This window comes from Rhinatrema bivittatum, chromosome 9 (genome assembly GCF_901001135.1).
Source record: "Rhinatrema bivittatum chromosome 9, aRhiBiv1.1, whole genome shotgun sequence".
NCBI lineage: Eukaryota > Metazoa > Chordata > Amphibia > Gymnophiona > Rhinatrematidae > Rhinatrema > Rhinatrema bivittatum.
In genome coordinates this window covers 54,847,678-54,874,117 of record NC_042623.1, presented here as the reverse complement: position 1 = coordinate 54,874,117, position 26,440 = coordinate 54,847,678, and the positions used below count along the sequence as shown (strand labels likewise).

Sequence of the window (26,440 nt, the reverse complement as noted above, 5' to 3'; positions counted from 1 at the left end):
CACCACTTTTCAAAGCAAAAAAAAAAAAAAAAACCCCAAAAAAAACACGTGTGTGCTTTTACTTTGAAAACTGCCACAGGTGCAAAATTGTGCAGAGTCACACCTGCTCTTTTTGTGCAAGTGCCGTTTGCTGGAAAAGCAGGTATGCAGATTTCACAATGCCATCTACGCATTTACTTCGCCTGCCCCCATGAGAACACCTCTCCCCATAGTTAAATGCACACAAACTGTCAAACGCAGCGCAGAAATTTTGCTACATGAAAGGGGGGCAATTTTCGGTTGGCCCATTTACGCAGGTAAAAACACTGTTTACCCATGTACATGGCTTTGAAAATTGTCAAGCCTGAACGAAAAACAAAATGCTACTGTTTTACTACATCTATACTAGCTTGAGATGTTAAGAGATGACATTGATGAGGTCACTAAAACAAAACAACTCTTTTGGCGTTTTGCAGGCTGCATATTAGCCTCTGAAAGTGGCAAGCACTACAACACCCTGGATCCTGTAGTTTCCTCTTGCTTCCTCCAACTCACATGATTACCACCTTGAGCAGACAACTGGCTCTTAAATACAACTGGATTTTATTCTGTTCTGAAGCGTGTGTTTAGCTGGGTTTTAAATACTTTGAAAATCTGCACTAATAGCAGGAAAATCGTTTCACCAAGTGGAGAAAATCTGTTACCTAGGTCACTGTGTTTTGCTACTGCCTGCTCTGGACACAGCAGGTCTTGAGCGTTTCCCGGCTACTTACTTGGGGATATTGGTCTGGAAGCGGTTGTTGATGGGGATTCGCCCCTTGCTGTCTGTTTCTATGCCCAGTTCCTGCAGCCCCAGGCTCTGAGTATAAGGGCGGCGGCCAATGCACACGAGCAAAACATCACAGGTCACAACTTCTGCCTTGCCCCCAGCAGCAGCTTCGATACTGAAGATGGAAAAGGGCAGGGACAAAATCCACATAAGTGCCAGAGGGCTCATTTATAAACAGACATCTTGATACACTCTACAGGGCTTCCCAACTTGAAGTGCCTGAAAAGCAGAATATACATCGAACAAGCAAACTTGACCTGGGGACCCTACAGCCAGTAGGGTTTTCAGAATATCCACAATGAATACAAATGAGATCAATTTGCATATACTGCCTCTCCAGTTTATGCACATTTATCTCCAGCACATTCGTTGTGGATACCCTGAAAATGGGGCTCTTAGGACAGGTTTGTGAAGTGCTGAATTAGAGCAGGGGTGTCGAGCTGCAATCCTGGAGGGCCACAAACCGGTTCAGTTTTCAGAATATCCCTGCTGAATATGCATGAGATATAGTTACATACAATGGAGGCTGTATATGCAAATATCTGCAGTACAGTCATCAGGTATATTCTGGAAACCTGACCTGTCTACAGCCCTCCACAACTGCAATCTGACACCTCTGTTCTTGAGAACTTGCAGGAGCAGAATTCATTGGGATGAAAATAAAAAAAAAATAAAAAGATAGATCCAGGCTAAAATCTCATGAGACAGAATGTCAGAATCCAGACGATGAAACATGAAGTTGTGAGTTGGCCCCGTAGCTCAGGCCACAACATGCTATGCCATGGGGGATTGAGATTTAGGTCTGGTTAGGCCTGGATGCACCAAAGAGGCACGGTTCCCAAGCCTGAGGGGGTGGTGGGAGAGGAGGTAGGAAGATGACAGTAGCAGCTCCTACTGGCCAACCAGTGGAATTGCAGGCACCTTTCCAATCCGGGAGCCTACAAAGGATTCCTGTGTACCAGGGTATGACTGTTTGGGGGAACCAGAGAATGCGAAAGGTGTTAAAAACCTCAGGGAATATTTTAATAATTATATTAATTTTTCTTTGCTGACTAAAATTAACGACTCTGATCTAGACAGGATAACTAAAAAAAGCTTTTAAATACTTGGGAAGAAAATGTAGGGAAGTTGTAATACCGATCTTACAAGCTGTGCATACTCTTACATTAACTCTTGTACTATAAAGTGTTTAGTCTATCATGTCATGAGCTACTATACCTTCAAAACATTTACTCAAGGACAGCAATATATTAGTAATTCATGTGGAATAGCCAAGCACAAGTTCAGTAAGAAAAACAAGGCACCAACATTAGCACAAAAATGTTCTTTACAGAAATCGGCTGGCACTTAAAGCAAACATTAACTTTCTCCTGTGAATCTGTGTAAAATGAGTTGCTGCTGGACTGAGCCTCCCCAGAACTAAAGCTGGGATCACACCAATACATTAATGAGTGCAATCCAAACAGAGGCGTAAAACCTATAAGGGGCACACCAAGGTGCAGTGCTCCTTCCTGGAGAAATACAGATTAGAAACCATTGTGGAAGCAGGTAAGTGCTGGATAATGATAAAGCATAAGATCAGCTTTTAAGTAGGCCATCATGCTGGTTGTGATCCACTGGGTGTCAATCACAGCTTTAGCAAACCACATACACCCCACACCCAAAATTACCTTCCTGTTTACACAATGGGACAGCACCAGAGGGATCAAACAGTCAGATTTAGGACACCATCAGCAGCACAGTCATGACTAACCCTGGCTGAACTCTGCCAAGCACAAGCTGGCACACAACTGCCTTTTTAAAAATCATTTGAGATCAGATTTTATCTGTTCTTGTGCAGCATCTGTCTAGAAACAGCTAATTTTCTTGAGCAAAGAGGGAACTGCTGCTTAAAAGGATATCATGTTTTGCAACAGATACAAGCTGCTCAGTCTCAGCCTTTAAAACATTAAATAAACCAATAACAGCAGTGAATCTTGAAATTCCATCTGCAAAATTTTAAGGGGGAGAAAACAAGGAGGGGGAAAAAAAAAAACAAAAAAACTTACGAAACATCAATTTTTCCATCCGGTCTTCTAGCAGCAGCAGTAACCTTGGTGTTTAGTTTAAATTTCAGTCCCTGTTTTTGAAGAATACGCTGAAAGTTTTTTGAGATCTCCATGTCTATGCCTATTCCACCGACATGGCCTAAGAATTCGACTGCGGTGACATCTGCACCAAGTCGTTGCCAGACTGACCCCTGCAGGTAAAAGAGGCACATCATCAGAGCAATACCTCCATAGCTCAGCACCAGCGTATCACAACATTCATTCGCACATGGCACCCCATGTGGGAATCCATGAATGGAGGAACAAACTTTAAAGTGGCCAGAACAGTTAAGCATGGTGATCCATCCAAGGATACAGAGTCCCAAGGAGGAAGCTCTGCTCACTGTTATATAATACTACCTGAAAGGATGTTGGTTTTTTTTTTAAAGGTTAGTCTTTGTATTACTTTTCCTCTAATGCAGAACTGTTCTGTTATGAGGCATCAGACAAGCAGATTTTAAAGGATGGCCAAGGAGTTTGTTGATAAATCTGGGCACATTGGCACAAATGAACGCTAGTGCACATTAACGTGATTTAACATGCATTAAATTGCTTCAACACGTTAATCATTTTAGTGCATGTTTAAAAAAAACAAACCAAAACGAACATGTGCAAAACAAAATGAAAGCACACCTCTATAAAATTAGAGTACACAAATTTAAAGCGAATTTTCATTGCCATGCAGCGAAGTTTCCAACATGATTTATCATTCAGAATAAAGACAGTGAGAAGGTGGCAAACACATGCAAGCATTCAGAGTACCAGTTTCAGCTGCTACGGCATAAGCTGCCTGGAGTAAGTGGACCAAGGCTTCTGATCACCTGACTTGGCACTGTAAGGTGGGGCTCACTTACCAGCTCCACGCCAATCACGCCAGCCCCGATGACCACCATTTTTTCAGGAACCTGTTTCAGAGACAGCGCGCCGGTGGAGGAGACAACCGTTTCTTCATCAATCTGTCAATGATCAGGGGGAGATGGTGTCACAGACCCCCAAGACACGTGCCTTTCCCCAAGCTCAATTAAGGACAGCTCTGCACATTTTATAAGCAGGGTGACTGAACGTTGAACTCCTGACCAATAAGAACAAGGGTGATCTACAAGCACACAAATTGGATATGTAGCCTTGCCTGAAGAAACTAACAGGTCAGGCGTCACCTTTCATTGGCCCATCGCTGAGGACATCTCTTTACAAGGAGTTCAAAACAGGAAACAAACAAAAAAAAAATGTCCTTCCACAACTGCCCAATAAAAAGTCATTTGCAGCCCAGTGATTATGGATTTCTAAAAAGTTCTTACTTCTAAAAGGGGCTAGATGTAATAAAATAGCATCATAGGAAAGGACAGCAGACAAACACCAAAATGGTCCATCCAGTTTTCCCAGCAAGGTCTTTAGGACTGCGATTGCCGCTGCATGCAGGTTAACCCAGTTCTTCATTTCTATCCTCTTAACTATTAGATATCCTCTCTGTTTATCCCACGCCCTTTTGAATTCCATTAATGTTCTTGTCTTCATCAGCTCCTCCAGGAGGGTACTCCAGGCATCCACAAAAATATTTCCAGACATTGATCCTGAGTCTACCCCCTTGGAGCTTCATACGATGATCCCTAGCTCTACAGCTTCCTTTCTATTGGAAAAGGTTCCATTCATGTGCATTAACACCTTTCAGGTACTTAAAAAGTCTTTTCTCCTCTAGGATATAGGAAAATTGGTTCTTACCTGCTAATTTTCGTTCCTGTAGTACCAAGGATCAAGTCCAGACTGCTGGGTTATGTCTCCCTTCCAACAGATGGAGCCACAGAAAAGCTGAAAAGCACCCCCTAGATATACCGGTGTGCCACCTGCGATCCTTCAGTATAATCAATATCAAAGCAGAATGAAGTAAATTTAATAACCGACTAGATCAAGAAAAAAACCTTCCCTATTTATTTATCTTTGTAAAGCAATAACCAGCGAAAACCATGAATAAGTGCTCGTGCGAGACTTCGAAGACGCCAAAAACCTGTAATCGAAAACCACAAAACAAGCTGAGCGGACTCTCCTGGACAATATATCTCTGGGCAGGCGTCTGGACTGATCCTTGATACTACAGGAATGAAAATTAGCAGGTAAGAACCAATTTTCCTTTCCCTGTACGTACCAGGATCAGTCCAGACTGCTGGGATGTACCCAAGCTGCCCTAAATGGGGTGGGACCTCGAGAATCCCGCTCTAAGCACACTGCTGCCAAAGGAATCCACATCCGGAGCTCGGACGTCCAAACGGTAACGCTTAACAAAGACTTCCAAGTAGCTGCCCTGCAGATTTCTTGAGGTGATACACATTGGCTCTCTGCCCACGATGCCGCTTGCGATCTGATAGATTGAGCCTTAAGACCACCTGGCACTTGTCGCCCGTGATATATGAACGTTGAAGCAATAGCGTCCCTTTAGCCATCGGGCAGTGGTAGTCTTAGAAGCCTTACACCCTTTCTTTGGACCGCTCCATAAGACAAAAAGATGATCAGACAGTCGAAAGGCATTAGTCACCTCTAAATACCGCAGGAGAATCCGTCGTACACCCAACTTCCTCATATCCTTGTATGTTATATTATGCACTAACTTTCTGAAGTACCTCATCTCTGCTGTATTCAAGAATGCTAGTTTTAGATTAAGACTACTGAGGACCCTGCCTACGTGCTGGAATGCAGCCAGCCTATGTGCTGGAATGCAGCCAACCAACACCCCAGACCCATTAGCTGATTGGCCTAATACATTCTCAAATGAAATGGACTATAGTTATCTAGAAACAACACTCTGAATGTACTCTGATTGGTCAGTTAAGGAATATATAAAGTATGGGTATATTGCTGGACGACTGAGTACCAAGGTATTCACACGATTGCTGTAAGCCTGATACTCCAGGGAACAAAATAATTTGTTCCTCCCCCTCTCTTGTTGTCTTTGTCTCTTGTCTTTCTTTAAATAAAAGTCTCAAGTTACTAACTGTTGCTGAGCTTCTTTAGAATCAACATCCTGGCCCTGAGGAGAACTCTTATCCACCTCTGGAAAGGCTGGTAACGCAACAGACTGGTTGACGTGGAACGCTGAGACCACCTTTGGCAGAAAAGAAGGCACAGTCCGAAGAGAGACTCCAGAATTCGATATTTGAAAGAATGGTTCTCTACATGACAACGCCTGAAGTTCCGAAAAACATCTGGCCAAACAGATAGCCACTAGAAACACCATTGTAAGAGTTAAATCTTTCAACGTGGCTTGCTTGACAGGCTCAAAAGGAGAACTGCAAAGTCCACGGAGCACCAAATTCAAACTCCATGAAGGACAAACCGCCCACACCGGTGGGTGTAAATGTTTAGCTCCCTTCAAAAAACAAGCAACATCCAGATGTCCCGTGATGGAGGTACCCTCCATCTTACCACGTAAGCAGCCTAACGCCACCACCGGGACCCGGAGTGAACTGTATGCCAAACCTTTCCTTCAAGCCGTCCTTGTAAGAAGGCAAGAATGTGTACTATCATGGCCTGCCGTGGGGACACCTTCAACCCACTGCACCAGGAATCAAACACTTTCCACACCCGAACATAGGTGAGAGAAGTAGATGCCTTTCGTGCGTGCAGAAGGGTGGTAATCACTGCCTCTGGATAGCCTTTCTTTCTCAATTGCCTCCTCTCATAAGCCAAGCCGCTAGACAAAAGCGATCCGCCTGATCGAAATATACTGGACCCTGTCGCAGTACATTCGGTAGGTGACCCAGACGCAAAGGGTCCTCTACCGCTAGGTTGATCAGATCCGCGACCTACAGCCTTCTCGGCCACACCAAAGCCACGAGAGTAACCAGTCCCCGGTGGGATTCTATTCGCCTTAAAACTTTCCTACCAACGGCCAAGGAGGAAACACGTAGAGGAGAATGTTGGGAGGCCATGGAAGAACCAGGGCATCCAACCCTTCCGATCCGTACTCCCTTCTGAGACTGAAGAAACAAGCCGCTTTGGCGTTCAGCCGAGTCGCTATCAAGTCCAGCCGATCGCCTCCTTGAACAGTTCCCAGTCACCAGGATCTGGCCGCTGTCGGCTGAAGAAGTCCGCCTGGACGTTGTCTACTCCGGCTATATGAAATGGCGCTATGCGGGTCAGATTGCATTCCGCCCAGGCCCCCATTAACTTGTCTGCCTCGGAGGCCATCGGCCAACTCTTTGTACCCCCTTTTGATGGTTTATATAAGTCATGGTGGCCGCATTGTCGGATAGAATCCGCAACGCCCGGTGCCGGACAAGCGTGAGAAATTGGTGCAGCGCTAGCCGAACCGCTCTGGTTTCCAACCGATTTATGGACCACTTGGCCTGCTGAGGTGTCCACTGACCTTGTGCCGAGCGGGACGGACAGATCACCTCCCAACTGGTCAGGCTGGCAACCGTTGTCACAATTAACCACTGGGGACTTTCCAGGTCCACACCATGAAGCAAGTGATCCAAGACCAATCACCATCTAGGCTGGCCCTGGTCGGATCCAGTAATGGCAAGGGCAGGTAGAACTCTTCCAACTTGGGATCCCAATGGGAAAGCAACGCCCTCTGCAAAGCTCTCATATGAGCAAAAGGAATGAGACCAGGACTGCAACCCCGAAGAGGGAGTCCTGTGAGGCACCAGTCTAGTCTGATGACCACACCGTTGCCCTCTGAACCAGGGCCACGTAATGTTGGAGGTTCTGGCGGTCCGAAGACGATCTTCCAGCAATTTATGTACCTTATCCACCCCAAGCGATTTAATGATATGGTCCAATTCATCTGGGGTGGACCCATCAACGTCCCCATCTCCATCCCCAAGGAGAAGGTCCTGCGACCCAGGGTCCGGCAGATGAGGAGCTAATGACCCCCGAGGAATTAACAGCTGTCCGCCCTGACTGTCCTCTAGAGGGATCCAACACCCCTGATGGCCTGGGGACCTTCGCTGGTGTAGGTCCCTCCTCCTGCCATTTAGCCTCCGCTTCTAAAAAAAGCTTTGGGCATTAAAAGCACAAACTTAGAAGAAAAAAACCTGCTGTCTCTTTAAACCTAGAAAAAAAACTCTGTCTCTTTAAGGCCTCCCTAGGGGAGGGGCCGCATCGGGAGGAGAGGCAGGCTCTAGGTCGGCCGGTCGCACAGGCTTAAATTAGGTGTAATAAAAGTACAAAATCAGCAGTAAAGAAAGAAGGGGCTTTCCCTGGAATTGGAGGAGAGGGGATATCGTCCTAAGGGTCCAGGATCAAATCTGGAGAGCCCAAGGGGGCGCAAAGCCGGAGGGGATTGATGAACTACAGAATCCCTTCCCCCGTCCAGCAAGGAAACAGGCTTGATTTGTGCAGCTGGCCAGTTCTCCACATGTGGATACAAAATGGCGATCGAAGCATCAGGAGGGAGGGAGAGGAGTTGCCGCGGATCGGCCAAGTCCTTCTGTGCCCAGTTGCTGCGAGCGGGAGAGAGAGAATTGCTCTCTGCTCCTTCCCCTGTAAGTTGCCAGTCCATGTACAGGGTACTGATTAATAAAAAGTAAAAACTTTTCCTCTTTTTTTCTCCCCCCCCCCCAGACAGCTTAAAGTGACAGAGGAATTCTACTTCTCTGACCAGAGGCCTGAAACTTGTCAGGGGTCCCCCTGCACCCAGCTCCTCTTCTTCCCCCCCATGGGGAAGGCAAAAAAATCTACCGTTCCTGCAGCGTGAGGGGATCCTGAGGCGCTGGATCCGAAGGCATGGAGGGCATGGGAAACCCCCCCGTCCGGAACCAAGTGGGGGAGCAGAGGCCTAGCTTTCCCCGGGTCTGCAGCTGGTCTAAATTGTTTAAACGGGGCAGGATACTGTGCGTACCAGTCAGCCTCAGCTTGCATATATACGTCGTAGTAGAAAGAAAAAATTGGGACGAAAATGGGTGCTGCCTATGTAAGGTCACCCCCCCCCCCCCCCCCCCCCGGGAGGCAAAAACGGAAGGAACAATATCCAATTTCCAATAGAAGGCGAGCTCACTTCGAGCTGAAACCAAAATCTGATGTACTAGCAGCCACTTATCCAGTGGAATATCTAAAGGTAGGTTCAATAGCAAATGTTCAGGAGAAAAAGGACAGAGGTAACCAAAACAAAACAAATTCTGGGACAACCCCACCACACATGGATTAAATCACATCCCCACATCCCTTCCAACATAAATCAGGCTTTTCAGGGTAAGCTTTACTGATGCATACAGGTGTAAGATACCACCGCAGTAACACCTTGTAGGTGTTTTCAGACAAGAGGGCAGACATAGAGCTGCGTTTCGTATTAAGAAATCTAACATCCCAATCCTCATTCATCAGATTTCGCCCCAAATCCCTTTCCCAAGCCTTAACATAAGTAGCTTGTGAATGTAAATCCCTATTAAGAAACTTATAAATATGGGAAACCATGCTTTTTATGGTATCGGCATTATTGCCCCAATGTTAAAATTGTATTTTACCTAATGCCAAATCCTCCAACCTTCTCAACTGCCATAAAGTCACGAAGCTGGAGAAAACAGAAAAGATTCCCCATCTGCCAAATTATGCTTATCCTGTAATTCCTTAAAAGCGAGAAACCTCAGTATTCCCCAAATCATTTCAAACTCAGTTAATCCATGGGATATCCAAAACCGAAAAAGGCGGGAAGACATGCCTGCTGGAAAGGCAATATTATGGTTAATCACTGAATTATATCAAATTCTGCATTTCCCAACTAAGTTTAGTTTCCATTGGGACCACAACTTCAAGGTATGAGAAGTAATCAGTGGAAAATATAACACCTGTGGCCACGTCACTCTAGGTAGCCAAGGAAAAGCCCAAAGGGGCATGCCCCCAACCAATGACTGCTCAATTTGAATCCAGAGTTTAGGTTCGCCCCTTGTATGCCAATCTCTTATGATTTAGTTGCGCTGCAGCACAGCAACATTCGAGATTAGGCACTCCCAACCCACCCTGTAGTTTATCTTGGAACACAACCCTACTTGCTATCCTGGGGAGGGGGGGGGGGGGGGTGTCCGTTTCCAGATGAAAGCAAATATACGGCATTGCCAACATTTTAAAACAGCAGTTGATATGGGAATCTGAATAGACTTGGGAAAAAAAACCAAACACACACAAATCTAGGGAAAATATTTGGTTTGGTTTTTTTTCCAGCTGCATATGACCAAACCAGGACAAAGTAAACCCGGACCATTTATCTACATCCTGACAAATAAATTATAAGCCACTGCTGCAGTCTAACTCAAATAAATCCTCTAAACAATTGCTAACTCGGATCCCCAAATATTTAATACTCTTAGTTGCCCATTTAAAGGGAAAATTTCTTCTCAACAAGGGAAGCCGATCCTCTATCACAGTAAGATTGAGCAACTCTGACTTTTCTAGATTCAGTTTAAAGCCGGAAACCCTACTAAATACACCCAAAACCTCGACCGCTGCCCTCAGTGAAATAAAGAGAACCATTAAGGTAAATAAAATATCGTCGGCAAAAGGAGAAATTTTGTAATCCCCACCCCCCCACCTTAACCCCAGAAATCTCCCCAGTCTTCCTGATCTGGGTCACCAATGGCTCCAAAAATAAAGCGAATAATAAAAGTGATAAAGGACACCCCCTGTCTAGTCTCCCGTTTTATATTAAAGAAATCAAAGTATAAACCATTAACTTTAACACAAGCCTTTGGATTAGAAATGAAAATTGGTTCTTACCTGCTAATTTTCGTTCCTGTAATACCACAGATCAGTCCAGAAAAGTGGGTTGTGTATCCCTACCAGCAGGTGGAGTCAGAAAGCAAAACTTTGGGCACTGTCATATATACGAGAGTGCCACCTGCAGTCCCTCAGTATTAGACTGTACCCAAGCCCATATTAAGAAAAGAAAGGCCGAAGGGTTGGAAAAAACAAACCTACAACCCCCTCGCCTACCGAACAAGAACTGAAACTGAACCAAAAACATGAAGGAAACTGCTCCATCGAGAATCTCTGCAAAAAGGAGTTTAGTGAAACCTACAGCAATCGTAACTGCATATCCAGCCAGTCTTTCAGAATCTGAACCAAGGGGTGGGCCTCTGGACTGATCTGTGGTATTACAGGAACGAAAATTAGCAGGTAAGAACCAATTTTCATTTCCTGAACATACCCAGATCAGTCCAGAGAAGTGGAATGTACCCAAGCCACCCTAAACTGGGCGGGAACCCGAAAGACCCACACGCAGAACACTCGCACCAAAGGAGGACTCCCCCGAAGCATTAACGTTGAGACGATAATGCTTAGTGAAAGTATGGAGGAATGACCATACCGCCGCCCTACAGATTTCCTGAGGGGAGAGAAGTTGACACTCTGATCCAGGAGATAGCCTGGGCCCGGGTAGAATGAGCTCGGAGACCCAACGGGACTTGATGCCCCCGGGCTATGTAGGACAAGCCGATAGCTTCTTTAATCCAACAGGAGATCGTTGCCTTTGACGCCTTGTCTCCCTTTTTTGGACCACCAAAGAGAAGGAACAAATGATTGGAAAGTCAGAAATCATTGGTAATCTCGAGATAGCACAACAAGGCGCAACGTACGTCTAAAAGATGAAGCTCCTTCTCCTGAGTGGAAAGCCGTGTTCCCCACGGAAACCCCGGAGGTTCCACCGTCTGGTTGAAGTGAAAAGCCGAGACAACCTTAGGGACGAAGGAAGGAACCGTGCACAAGGACACGCAATCATCGTAAATCCGCAGAAAAGGATCGCGACACGACAACGCCTGTAACTCCGAAATCCAATGAGCCGAACAAACGGCCACCAAATACACTGTCTTCAAAGTGAGGTCTTTAAGCGAAGCAATTCAGAGAGGCTCAAAGGGGGCTCCGCAAAGCACCAGATTCAAACTCCAATCCAGGCAAATTGCCCGGACCGGAGGATGCAAATGTTTGACTCCCTTGAGAAATCGAACAATATCCGGGTGAGCGCCAAGCGAACAGCCATGCAATCTGCCACGCAAGGCCCCAAGAGTCGCAACCTGTACACGAAGGGAATTGAAAGTTAAACCCTTACCTAGACCTTGTTGTAGGAAATCCAACACCTGAGGAACCAGTAATGGATCGCAAGAGTGCTAGAGGCACTAAGTCTCAAAAAGCCTCCAGACCCTAATATAGGCCATAGAAGTAGCCAGTCGGCGAGCCTGAAGGAGAGTAGAAATGACCTATTCGGAATACCCATTCAAGCGTAGACTTCACCTCTTAAAAGCCAAGCCGCGAGAGAGAAACGATCCTCCCGATCCGAAAAGATGGGTCCCTGGCATAGCAGGTGCGAAAGATGAGCTAGCTGCAAAGGACCCGAGAGCCAAACGAACTAAGTCCACGAACCACAGGCGACACAGCCACTCTGGAATCACGAGAACCATTTCGCCATGATGGCGCTCTATGTGACGGAGAAGGCGACCGATGAGCGGCCGGGGGGGGGGGGGGGGGGGGAGGGAGGCATAAAGCAGAATTCCCCAGGGCCAAGAACACACCAGGGCGTCGAGATCCACCGACACCTACTCCCGACAACGGCTTATGAAGCATGCTGTTGTTGCGTTTGCCCGAGTGACCATCAGATCCAACTGAGAATCCCCCCCATCTGACGCAGATGAGGTTCCACGCTTCGGGGGACAACTCCCACTCCCTGGGATTGAGCTGCTGTCTGCTGAGAAAGTCCGCCTGCACGTTCTCCACTCCTGCAACAAGCGACGCCACTATTCCTCGCAGATGATGCTCCGCCCAGGCGAACAGCAGCCGTGCTTTGAGTGCTACGGTGGGACTCCTTGTTCCGCCTTGCCGATTGATGTAAGCCACCGTAGTCACATTGTCGGAGAACACTCGTACCATCCTGTCCTTGATCAAGGGAAGAAAGGCTAGCAGAGCCAACCGAACCGCCCTCGTCTCGAGACAATTGATGGACCAGGTTCCCTCTGTCAGGGACAAGAGTCCCTGGGCGGATCTGTCTGCACACACTGCTCCCCAACCGGACAGACTTGCATCTGTGGAGACTATCATCCAATCTGGGGGGGGGGGGGGGGGGGGTCAAGGTCTACTCCTCAGTTCAGATTGCTGGCCAATAGCCACCATGACAGACTGGCTCTGAATGCTAGCAAGAGCGGCATGGGGAGGTGGAACTGTTCAGACACCGGCCGCCAACGCAACAAAAGTGCACGCTGTAACGGTCGTAAGTGAGCGAACGCCCAGGGAACTAAATCCCAGGTGGAAGCCATGGATCAGAGGACCTGAAGATGGTGCCAGACTTGGGGGTGTTCCTTCGAATAAGGGCGCAGATCTGATCTTGCAGCTTCGTCCCGTCGGCCACCAGGAACACCCTGCCTCGAAAGGTATCGAACAGTGCTCCCAAATAAACCAGCTATTGGGTGGGCTCCAAGTGGCTTTTCTGCACGTTGATTATCCAGCCGAGTGACTATAATGTGAGTCGCGCCCTCTAAATGGCTCTCTCGCATTCCTACCGGGACTAAGATCCCATGCTTGCGAAGAAAAGCTGCCACCACCACCATAACTTTGGTGAAAGTTCGAGGAGCCGTTACTAGACCGAAGGGAAGAGCTCGAAATTGGAAGTGTTGTCCCAACACCTTGAAGTGCAGAAACCACTGGTGGTTGGGCCGGATCGGAATATGAAGATACACCTCCATGAGATCCAGAGACGCCAGAAACTCCCCTTTGCCAACCACCATCAGGACTGTCCGCAGGGTCTCCACCCGGAAGCGTGAAACCCAAAGACAACGATTCACCTTCTGCAGATCGAGGATGGGGCAAAAGGTGCCTTCCTTCTTGGGGACCACAAAGTACACCGAGTACTGGCCCCGGCCCTGCTCTGCCACTGGGACAATGGCTTCCAGCTCGAACAGACGACGCAGTGTGTCCTGCACCGCCTCTTGCTTGCTGAGTGAGGCCACGCGGGACTCCACAAACACCTCCCGAATGGGACAAGAGAATTCTAGAGAGTAGCCGTCTCTGATCACCTCCAAAACACAACGGTCCAAGGTAATCTTTGCCCATTCCGTGTAAAAGCTGGATAATCTGCCTCAAACAGCTTCGATGATGGAATAGGTACTCGTGGCTTCATTGGGAGGACTTACTGCCTCCTGCCCCAGGGTGTTCAGAGTCCCTTCCGGCTCAGTGGCCACCACAAAAGGACTGCTGGCACCCAGGAGTCTGCTTAGACGCGGACGGAGTGGAATATCTGCTGGATCGAAAAAGACGGGAATTCCGAAATAGAGTCCTAGCAGGAAAAACCTTCTTGGTAGATCTTCTATCTTCTGGCAACCTGCTGCCTTTGGACTCAGCGAGCAGCTTCACCAATTGATCGAAGTCCTCCCCGAACAGAAGCTGACCTTTGAAAGGGAGGTTACAAAGCTGCGATTTGGAGGATAAATCTGCTGACTAATTTCGTAGCCAGAGAAGTCGGCATGCCGCCAATACGGAAACCATGCTGCGAGCCGAGGTCCACACCAGGTCGTACAGCGCATCTGCCACATATGCGATACCTGCCTCCAAGCGGGCGCCCTGTAGTGCACCATCACTGTCGGTCCCAGCCCTGGACTCTTGAATCCAGCACAGACATGTCCTCTGCATCAGGCTAACGCAAATCGCAGCCCGAAGACTCAAAGCTGACACTTCAAAGACTCGCTTCAACTGAATCTCCAGCTTGCGGTCCTGCATGTCCTTCAAGGCGGCAGCCCCCACCACCGGAATAGTGGTCTTCTTTGATACTGCCAATACCGCTCTGTCCACCATCGGAACCTTCAGTAGATCTAAAACATCCGTTGAAAGTGGATACAGCTTCGCCATAGCTCTGCCCACCTTTAGTCCCACATCTGGAGAATCCCATTCACGGGTCACCAGTTTCTGGACCTTCTTAGGCAGTGGGAAAGACGTAGTTGGCCCACGTATGCCATCGAGGACCGGGTTAACCCCTTCATTATCCGATTCCTCTTGCAAAACCGTAAGGCCTAGTACCTCCAACACCTGGGGGATAAGTGGTCTCAGCTCATCTCGCTTAAAAAGACAAACCACGCTAGGATCATTGCCCTCTGTGGAAGGTAGATCCTCTCCATCTGTATCTGCCGGATCGATATCCCCCAGATCAGGAATCAGATCTGGAGCCAAAACCATTCCTGGAGCTGTCGCTGCTCCTGACCCTGGGGTTGGGTCCAGTGGCCTATCTATCAAGCTGGACAGCTGTTCCTCAGTCCGCACTCTCTTAACTGAGGGCTCCGAGAGTAAAAGCGGCTGACCGGACCTTTTAGGTACCGCCTGCTTCCTGGCTAAGAATGCCTGGTGCATTAGTAAGATAAACTCCAGGGAAAACCCCTCTGGGTCCCCCTCCCCCTCTGCGAGGTCCAGATCCGCCGAGTCAGCAGCCCCCACCGAGACATCCACACACACCGGGGCCAAAATGGGAGGGGGATCCTCCTCCAGCGAACCGCAGCCAAAATCCCCTCCCCCCTGGGGAGAGAACACAGGACCCGACAATCCCTTCATCCCCAAGGCGCAGGCCAGATAGAGGGAGGCAGAATCCAGAATCTGCCTGCGCGTCCCACAGGAGCGGCAGGCAGAAGATTTGGATCAGAGACCCATCAATAACCGTGCAGCCACGCGGTGTAGCCGGGAACGCACTGCCGAATGCAGGAAAAATTAGTGCCGCTATCGTACAGCCATGCGGTCTGCAAGCTGAGCGGGGAGGAAGGGCTGCAATGAAAAAGCGTGCGCTGCCGACTGCTTGAGAAAAAAAATTTAGCTGGCCGGCCATCTAACGCTGCCACGCTGTTGCTCGCACCGAGCCAGCAGCGAAATTGCCGAAAGGCACTTACCCCCTCCCTCCTAAAGCCACCCGGAGCTCCAGGGGCTGAGGGAAATGAGAAAGAATGAGGCTGCCTGACTCCCCAATCAGCCGCAAGGCCGGCCTCCCCTGGTGCAGACTCCTTACCTCAGCTGGAGGAAACAAAGCAAAAAGTTAAAGTTCTTTTTTTTTTTTTTTTTTAAATTAAACTTTATGGGGTCCACCGAAGCAGGAGTTGAAGGAGCAGCTTCAGAGCAACCTCGGAGGGGAAAAACCAGGAGCCCCTGGCTGCCACCCCACGTGTGAGAGCGGGCGAGACAAAGACAGGGGTATCCAACCCCCGGACGCCCGGCTTCGACTGAGGGATGGCCCACAAATGTGCCTAACACCTCAGGAAACACACAAGATGAAAAAAAAAAAATCAAGAAAAAAAATCTAACTAAGATTGCAGGTGCATCTCTTCCAGCTGCTGGAGTCAGAGAAATACTGAGGGATTGCAGGTGGCACTCTCGTATATATGGCAGTGCCCAAAGTTTTGCTCTCTGACTCCACCTGCTGGTAGGGATACACAACCCACTTCTCTGGACTGATCTGGGTATGTTCAGGAATAAAGCTTTTGAAGCCATGTGATAAAAAAAGACCCAGATTTCATTTTCTCCAAAACTCGAAATAAAAAAGGCCAGTGCACCAGATCAAAAGCCTTCTCGGCATTTACTGAGAGTAAGACTGCCAGAATGAGTTGTTCCATGACCCATCAAATTAAACCAATTATCTTTCACACATTATCACCAGCCATTCTCCCAGCTATAAACCCCGGCTGATCTGGGTGCACTATCCGAGCCATGACCCCGTTTAAACAATTACCTAAAACTTTGGCTAGGATCTTAAGGTCTACATTAATCAAGGAAATAGGGCCTATACGAACCACAAAGGAACAGGTCACGACCTGGCTTGGCCAGAATAGTTATCCCAGTGACATTGGTACCTGCTGATAAAGAATTGCCGGCACGTAGCGAATTAAACTATTTTGTAAAAAACGGTGGTGAAACAATCGAGTCCCTGAGCCTTATTTATTTTCAAATCTTTAATCATCTGTAATACTTCAAGAGATTATTTCAGTGTCAAAATATCGCTGTTCATCTTCCGTGGGACTTGGAAGGTCTATGGAATCCAAGTAAGTGTCTGACTGTGTGACAGAAGTATCAGCATTGTTTATTTTCCCATAAAAATGCATAAAACTTTGCCTTACATCCCTATACGTCATCTCCCCTGTTTCTGCCTTAATCTTAGTAATTTGGTGTTGAGAAATATGCTTCTTTAACCTATGAGTTAACAATTTTCCAGCTTTATTGCCCCATTCAAAGGGTTTTTGCTTCATCCAGTTCATGTGAAACGCCACGTTTTCAATTTCTAATGCCTGCAAACTATCCCTAAGCTTCTGTGCTCTCCTGTATACTGAAGCAGACAAAGTGCGCTTATGATGTCTTTCCAGATCTGAGAGCTCAGATTGCAGCTTCTATTTCATCACAAACGTTTCCTTTTAAAGGAAGGCTGCCCTTGAGATAAGGCGCTCCCTTATAACAGCTTTCAAACAGTCCCAAAGAAGGCATGGATTGATATCTCCCACATCATTAATATAGTTATGTATTCTCTGATACTGTCAGCCAATTGAGAGCAAAAAAAAAGACTCATCTCCTAATAAAGTATTAAAGAGAGTCCGAGATCGGCCACTATGCTTCTCCTGGCCACACTGCATAGTTACCCAGACAAGAGCATGATCGGACCAGGAAACTGAGCCGATCTCTGTGTGTGAAAACTTAGATAATACCAATTTGTCCATGAGAAAGAAATCAATCCTGGAATAGGACTTATGAGGATGGGAGCAAAAGGAATAATCCCTACCCTGGGGGAACCTATGTCTCCAAATATATATATTAGATCCCATTGCTTCATCAACCTCTTAAATTGAGCCTGTGGAGCGCTAGAACTAATACTACCCCCTCCCCCCCTGAACTGTCCAACATCGGAGACAAGGTTAAATTAAAATCACCAGCCAGGATTAAATGGCCCTCCTCTTTTGATGTTAAAAACTCTGAGAGCCGTTAAAAAAGTCTCTCTGCCCTGTAGTTGGAGCATATACATTTATCAAGGAATACATTTCTCCTTCCAGCTCAAACTTCACCAGGATGTATCTACCATGGGGATCAACGTAGCTATTAAGAATCAGGCCCCTGAAATCTTTATGAAACAAAATCCTCACTCCTGCATATTTTTCCCGTTTAGTTGCAGCACTGAAGAACTGCCAAGGAAAAACAGGCCGTTTTACGAGATATCCATAGCACTTTTTTTAAGTGAGTTTCTTGCAAGACAGCAATAGTAGTTCCCCTATCCAAAAGTTCAGACTTAAGCAATTGCCTCTTATGAGGGACATTTAGTTCCTTAATATTTAAAGATATTATACACATTCCCGCCTTTATAAAAATGAAAAGTAAGAAAATAAATTGTACACACTGTGCTATGACTTTGTTCCGCTGAGAAACTACATTTCCATGACTTAAAGAAATTCCCTCTGGACCAGAAACTCTTCTCTTGTGATCAGTATACCCAAACCCATATAACTCACCTCTCCCACCGTTACATAGAAACAATCCCCATCCCCTTCCCCCCCCCCCCCCCCCCAACTGCTATTCCTCCATAGCAGAACTGCAAATGGAGGAGCATTAGTTCTACACTCTCCCTAAGCAAAAACAAAAAACCCCCACAAAAACTGTAAATAAACACTGAAAAAGGAAAGTTGCCTGCACATTCCCATCATATATCTTTGAAAGTTTGTCTAGATATCACTTTAAGCATTAGCATAGCCTAAAACAGTGAACAAGGAAAACAAGAAAGTCAATGCAAAAATTAAAGATAGAAAGTTCAGCCTTTTCCATTGTCTTGAGAGGAGAATGAATCTCCTGAATGCCTCCTCAACCTCCTTTCCTTGCTCTCTGACATCTAGGGGTATCATCTTTCGGCAGGGGTGTCGACAGTCTCTGGGGTAAAGCTTTAACAACTAAGCCAGCTTCCTCCAAAATGGCCGCCACTTCCTCCACTTTCTGAACTCTGGAGGTTGTGCTGCAAATAGTCCTGGCTTAAACCAAAGGGGAATAACCTCCGATAAAGGATCCCTTTTTTTTCGCAGGATAGCTGTTATTTCCCTAAAGTCCGATCTTCTTTTTATAGTGACTGGTGATAAATCTGCAAAAACAGAAATGTTGTGCGACTCCCAAAGCCAGATTTTCTGTTTCTGGCTTCAGCAAAAACCTTCTCTTTAATTGGGAAACGATGAAAACATGCCACGATGTCGCGGGGTTCATTCTCAACCTTAGGTCCTAAAGTCCGATGTGCTCTCTCCAATTCCACTCAGCCATCAGAGAATGCAATTCTGCACCTTGTTGCCCACTCAGAAAAAAAAAAAAAAGCAGGGGGAGTGAGCGGAAGAGAAGGGAGGAGGGAATCGCCCTTCCGCTGAGCCACCCGGAAACGCCGCGAGAAGATCTGTAGCAGGGGAAAGCTTGTTTTGATTTCCCTGTTCCGGCTTACCCGAGAAAGAAATCTGTGCAGGCAAGCCGAAGCCCAGCTGCGTGACGTAAGCTGAGGACCCCTTCCGACCATAAGACCGGCGGAAGGGCGCTGCCAGTTGGGGAGTGAGCGGAAGAGAAGGGAGGAGGGAATCGCCCTCCCGCTGAGCCACCCGGAAACGCCGCGAGAAGATCTGTAGCAGGGGAAAGCTTGTTTTGATTTCCCTGTTCCGGCTTACCCGAGAAAGAAATTTGTGCAGGCAAGCCGAAGCCCAGCTGCATGACGTAAGCTGAGGACCCCTTCCGACCATAAGACCGGCGGAAGGGCGGCGCCGCGCTGGCGCTGCCACCGGCGCGCGCGGCTTGGACCGGCTTAGACCGGAGAAGGCCGGGGGCCGGCCAACTTTCTTTGCTAACAACTTAAATGGGCAAGAAATGGAAAGCGAGAGTCATCACTACCTCCTCACCGGTGCAAGCACATCGCACAGGCCCTATGGACCAACACGTCGTAAGGGTGTTGGAAACGCCAAAAGAGGACAGTTTAGGAAGTATGTCCTTAATCTCCCTTAGTCCTGGCGAAGGACATACTCCACCACCGCAGCCAAAGGTGTTAACATCCCCTGGAACATCAAGTGAACTGGTAGGATTAGCTCAAAGAGGTACTGATATTAATCCACAGTCTGTACCCCCTTGGACTGAGAATGTTATTTCCTCTAGTAATAATGATGTGCAATTGAGACTCCCAATTCACATAGAAAGTAACATTAGCCCGGCGATTGTGCCAGACAATGTTACTATGGCTGATCTTGGTAGAATGATATTAAAACTTGACAACAATGTAATTAAGATGAATGAATCATTAGTGACAGCTATTAATGTTAACAAGGGATTAATTGATGAACTAGTAAAAAAGGTGGATAAACTTGATAAAGAAATAACGACTTTGACAAATAAGATTCAGTTAATTCAGAATTCTGAAAATGTTTTTATAAGGGATAGTATTATGATACACAAGGAAGTTGAACATGTAGAAAACTTATTGAGATCCAGGAACATGAGAAATTTAAATTTTCCAATCACTCGGCTCCTATCTCCTTGGGAGATGTTTAAAAAATTCTAGAACTCTCGTACTCTCACCTACAAAAAAGTTCTTGTGAACTATCTTTTTTATTTACACAATTTAATGAAATAAATTAAGAAGAAAGAGGTAAGTTTCATATTACAGATGCAAGCCTCCGCGGCCTTGCATTCTTCTTGTAGTATAATCATTAACTTGCCTCCTTCCTCCTTGTATCCATTTTATTTATATTAGAAATAATTTAAGAAATATTTTTTTGATAATTTAAGAAATATGTTTTTGTAATTGAAATTTCTCTAAAAAACAATTATAATCTCCACCTTGCATAGCAGGATCATTCAACTTTTTTCAAAACTTTCCAGGCTTATGTTGAATAGCTAAATTCTTTTGTCCCTATGCTCGAGGAAGATTATATTCAAATCTCCATTTTAATCATCTATACGCCATCTATTTCAAATTTCCCTGACGGGAATTTTTCTATGAAATGCCAATTTCTTATACTTTAAACTGTCACTATCAAAAATGAAACTGTTGAAGACTTATCTCCCGACACAGCTGCGTTTCGTTCTTCCTTCATCAGGGGAGTATGTCCATTCTTGTTCTTGTTTGTTTCAAAGTGTTTCAAAAATTCGTGACTTTTTCATTCAGATTGTCTACGTCCTCTCTCTCAGGCTTACAGACTCTGAGTGGCGGCGTTATTTTTTAGCGTGTTCGCTATGCTTTAAAAGCTAATCAGCAGATCGTAAATCAACCAATGCTATGCAAGGTGGAGATTATAATTGTTTTTTAGAGAAATTTCAATTACAAAAAAATATTTCTAATATAAATAAAATGGATACAAGGAGGAAGGAGGCAAGTTAATGATTATACTACAAGAAGAATGCAAGGCCGCGGAGGCATGCATCTGTAATATGAAACTTACCTCTTTCTTCTTAATTTATTTCATTAAATTGTGTAAATAAAAAAGATAGTTCACAAGAACTTTTTTGTAGGTGAGAGTACGAGAGTTTTGGAATATATTTATATTTCTCATCACAAGCGGAGAAAGATATTGGCATTTAAAAAATTCTTGAGTCATTATTATATCAAGATGAGGAAATTCCCAAAATTTCAAAAATATATTATTTAGAGAAAAAAATCAGTCAGAGGTACTGATATTCAGAATATAAATGGAGAAGTTCCATCTTCTCCGGGAATTTCGAACTTCTTAGAGGAGTCGATTGATATTATTAATAAAAGAGCTACTCTTTTTATATCATTTGTGGCTGAACAAGATAAGGAGAATTTATTCAAAAAATTCTTTAGTTCTAAGGATTTATTATTTTGTGGACATAAATTGCAGATGTTTCCTGATGTGGCTAGATCCACACAAGCTAGAAGAAAGTATTTCTTGTCATTGAAAGCACGTGTACTTGCAATTGGTGCGACCTTTTTTTTTAAATTCCCCTGTTTATGTTGTATTAATTATAGAGGGAAAAGATTTGCATTTTTAGATCCAACACACTTAGAAACTTTCTTGGTTGATAAAAGTCAAGTGGAAATATCAAGTGAGCATGACCAGTAAAGAAAGAATACCCCCCTTCTCTTCATATATTGTTTTGTTGTATAGAATATAGTAAATTGCCTTTTTAGAATTGATGGATATATGGTAATGTTTACTTTAAGTTCTCCCATTTATGGTATATGTAACAACAGTAGTAATAACGGAATTGTTTGATTTCTATATTGTTTTCTGTGTCGAGATACATATTTTCTTTTTCATGGTGTAAGCTACTAATGAAAATTTAATAAAGATTAAATTAAAAAAAAAAAAAAAAAAGCACACAAGTTTTTAACCACTGTATGGCAGTCCTTGTAATTCTCAGTCTCTGGGATGCTGCAGAACCTTAGACTGCAGCGGCAATTCCAATTTTCCAAGTCTTCAATTTTATCTTGCAGGTCTAAATTTTCTAGGGAGAGATGACCGAATTGAGATTCTAATTTCACCACCTTCTCAGACTGCGCATCCAAGCACATATTACAGTCGTCCACACGATGACCTCTCTCTGTTATCAATTCCATCAGGTCTTGCTCAGTTTCTCGCATTATCATTGCGTAAATCGCAAAACCATTGCCTAAACTCTGCACGGGTTGGGAGCTCTCGCAGGTGTCCCTCTGACTCACCACCCGCCGTGGCCATCTCCGACACAGAGTCACTCTGGGCCAAGGCTTCATCCAGCGCTGAACTGTGAGAGGACATTTTCATGTAGGAGAATTGCTTAAAAATCAGGACCTTTCTTCTTAGTGGTATCAAGGAAAATTAGAAATAGTTCAAAGCAGACTAGCAGGCTGAAACCTGTGGAATGGGCAGCAATAATAATAAAAATAGCTTGGGGAATAGCAGAGCCCAAACTCAGGCAGCCATCTTGTTTGGTGGCCATGTCCCCCTCCCCAATGCTCATTTTTTCTACCTCTGCCGCCAGGAGGATAACAGCGCTACATGTCTTGTCTACAGTCTCTCCCACCAGCTTCACTCTGAAGTTGAAACCCAAGAAGCCTTGAAGAGGACAAGCCAGCAGCGTGCATTCAATAACCAGAGCCAAACTGATGGCGGAGAGGACAGACACAGGTAAGAAACACTGCCCTCCCCGCACTGGCCAGCAATGGAGAACAAAGATAAAAGAGAGAAGCAGATGGGGTTGGGGGGGGGGGGGGAGAATGTAAGAGACAATGATGCAGGTGAGTCAGGAAAAGGATAATGCTCCCCTCACCAGCAACCCTGCAGTTTTCAGCTAACAACAACACTACCAACATTTCCAAGGCCCCCATGGCTCAAGAAAACGCTACCTTTCACTTCATGCTACCACAGTAAATCACTCCAGCTCCAACCATCAGCTCTGAAAGGGGCAGCAACCCCAACAAAATAATAAAAAACACACATATTTTAAGCCCTGGCTCATAAAAAGATCACATGGTGGGGTGGGATGGGATGTGAGTGAGAGAGGATCAGGGGAGTAAAGAAGACCGAATGAGAGATCACAAGGCGGGACCACAGCTGGGCAGGAAGTGGAGAGAGATGATTATAAGGGAGGGAAAGAGTGAGAGGAGGATATGTTAGGGGGTGGTGGTGGGGGGGGGCAGGAAGTAGAGCACGAGATTGGCCACTGTCAAGAGGCAGGATACTGGGCTTGATGGCCCTTGGTCTGACCCAGCATGGCATTTCTGATGTTCAGATCATGGGGCAGGGAGACAGAGAGGATCGTGCAAGGAGGGAGCTGGGCTAGGGACTAAAACAGACTATGAGGATTGTGCTCAAAATTTGTACCTCAATTCCAGGGAAAGGGGTGACCTCCGAGCCTGTAGCTATGAGGATGTTCTTGGTGTTGATAACTTGAGTGCTGCCATCTGCTTTCGTTGCTGTAACTTGGTTTTTACCCGTTATCTTTCCAAACCCTGGGACATGCACCACCTTCAGGAGGAGAAGAATATGTCACAGTTTGCTTTTACACATTCAGCAACAGGACCTGTCATAAAGGACGAAAAGACAGACAGACATTCTCGTTTCCAGCTCCTACTTACCCACCCAACTTTGCTGCCACAAGGACAATGTCACCTTGCTAAGCGCTGCACTCTGTAGGCTTTCCTCTAATCAAAACACAAATAGCAGCAGCTTGACATTATCCTTATGCTGCCTCCACTGTTATTTCCACCCTCAGATAACCCTGGCCTGCTCTCCTCCAGCTTAGCCTGCATGGCTCCCTGCATCACTTGTGGTTCTCCTGTATCCCATCTCCATGCTAGCTCAGCCACTTTTACTTGGTGCAGCATTACACGCATCAGCCAAAGTTTTATAACAGCCAATCAACTTCATCAAAAAAAGAAGAAGGCGCAGAGTAATGAGACAAGATCAGCATATTCAGGGTGGCATGGCCAAAGGTAATGTGCAATACACTTTACTTGCTACGTGCTCATGGGAGAATAAGGACTGCAGCTACAAATGAGACGATGGTGAGAAAAGAAAAATTAGTTTCTTACCTGATAATTTTCGTTCCTGTAGTACCACGGATCAGTCCAGACTCCTGGGTTTGGCCCCCTCTCTAGCAGATGGAGACAGAGCAGTTACCATAATAACGCTCCGCCTATAAATAGAATGGTGCCACCTACAGTCCGGCAGTATTACTCAATGTCAAAGCAGAATATCTCATCAAAACCTCTTGAACTATGTACAATAACCCTTTAACAAGAAAAAAGAAATAATTGGTCCACTTAACCCTCCTGGGAACTGAACCTGTAGAACCACTGGAGGACAGACAATCGCAAATTTCTTGAGACCTAGAAAATTAATTACATAATAACCGAGCAGACTCTCCCTTACTTCCTTGCCTCTGACGGGCGGGACTCTGGAGTGATCCGTGGTACTACAGGAACGAAAATTATCAGGTAAGAAACTAATTTTTCTTTCCCTGTACCGGATCAGTCCAGACTCCTGGGATGTACCAGAGCTACCTTACCTGGGATGGGATCCGGAGAGGCCTGCTCAAAGCACACCTTCTCCAAAACCACCAGAACCTGATGCTTGGACATCCAGTCTGCAATGTCTCGCAAACGTATGCAAGGACTTCCACGTAGCCACCCTGCAAATTTCCTGTGGAGAAACCATCTGGCACTCTGCCCAAGACGCTGCATGCGAATGAGTAGAGTGAGCCCTTAGACCAACAGGATGAGATCTACCACAAAGGAGATAGGCCGAGCTAATAGCCTCCTTCAGCCAGCAAGCTATGGTAGTCTTGGAGGCCATCTGACCCTGCTTGGAGCCAACTCCACAGCACAAAAAGATGGTCGGAAACATGAAAGTCATTTGTAACCTCCAGATAACAAAGCAATATTCTGCGAATGTTCAGCTTCCACAAATCCCTGGACAAGGGATCCGAAGGGTCTAATTCCACAAAAGCCGGAAGCTCCATCGATTGGTTGATATGAAAGGAAGAAACCACTTTCTGGAGAAAGGAAGGCACTGTCCGTAATGAAACCCCTGACTCCGAAATCCTCAAAAAAAGGTTCTCTACAGGAAAGAGCTTGAAGTTCCGACACTCTACGAGCCGATGTGATGGCCACCAGAAAGACTACCTTCAAGGTAAGATCCTTCATAGTCGCCCTTTTCAAAGGCTCAAAGGGTGCAGAGCATAGAGCCGTGAGAACTAAATTTAGACTCCAAGTTGGACAAGGATGCCTCAGTGGAGGACGCAAGTGCTTTGCTCCCCTTAAGAAACGAGCCACATCTGGATGTGCCGCTAACGCTACACCTTGCACAGAGCCACGCAAACAATCAAGAGCTGCCACCTGCACAAGAAGGAAACTGCACGACAAGCCCTTGGATAGACCAGCCTGAAGTAAACACAGAATATCCGACACCGAGGTCTGGGTAGGAGAAACAACTCGGTTTAAACACCAAGCCTCAAAAATCTTCCATACTCTAACATATGCGAGGTTGGTGGACGTTTTATGCGATCGCAGGAGAATAGCCTTTGTCTTTCAAAAGCCATCCCGCTAGACAAAAGCGATCGACTTCCTCCAAACAGACGGGCCCTCGATGTAGTAGATCTGGGCTGTCTGGAAACCGATCAACGGCCAAGGTGGAAAGATGTACAGTAGAACTTCAGTGGGCCAGGGCAGGACTAGAGCATCCGCGCCCTCTCTCCCATCTTTCTGCGAGGAGCGTAGAAACGCAAGGCCTTGGCATTCTGAAATGTTGCCATGAGATCCATGCTGGGTGTACCCCACGTGTCGCATATTAGTTGAAAAGCTGCATCCGCTGAATCCCATTCCCCGGGATCTAGCCAATTTCGGCTGAGAAAGTCTGCCTGCACGTTGTCCACACCGGCAATGTGAGACGCCGTTATGCTGATTAAGTGCTGTTCCGCCCAGCTCATCAAATGACGAGCCTCAACTGCCACTGGCTGACATCTGGTCCCTCCTTGACAACTGATGTAGGCTACTGTGGTTGCATTGTCCGAGAGAACTCGGACGGATCTCCCCTGAAGGAGAGGACGAAACGCTTGTAACGCTAACCACACCGCTGGGGTCTCCAGACGATTGACCGACCACTGTGACTCCTCTGGA

The 26,440-nt window shown here is 46.2% G+C and overlaps 1 protein-coding gene across 1 annotated transcript in view; it reads right to left on the bottom strand.

Annotated features, from left to right (window-relative positions):
- The window catches only part of DLD (dihydrolipoamide dehydrogenase), a 54,692-nt gene that overhangs the window by 11,507 nt on the left and 16,745 nt on the right, over window positions 1-26,440 (bottom strand). Inside the window, exons 7-10 of the mRNA XM_029615644.1 lie at window positions 23,646-23,789; window positions 3,750-3,851; window positions 2,857-3,047; window positions 753-923 (exon numbers count right to left, since the gene is read on the bottom strand). Of these exons, the coding sequence (XP_029471504.1) occupies window positions 753-923; window positions 2,857-3,047; window positions 3,750-3,851; window positions 23,646-23,789 (608 nt within the window). The remainder of the gene's footprint in view (window positions 1-752; window positions 924-2,856; window positions 3,048-3,749; window positions 3,852-23,645; window positions 23,790-26,440) is intronic.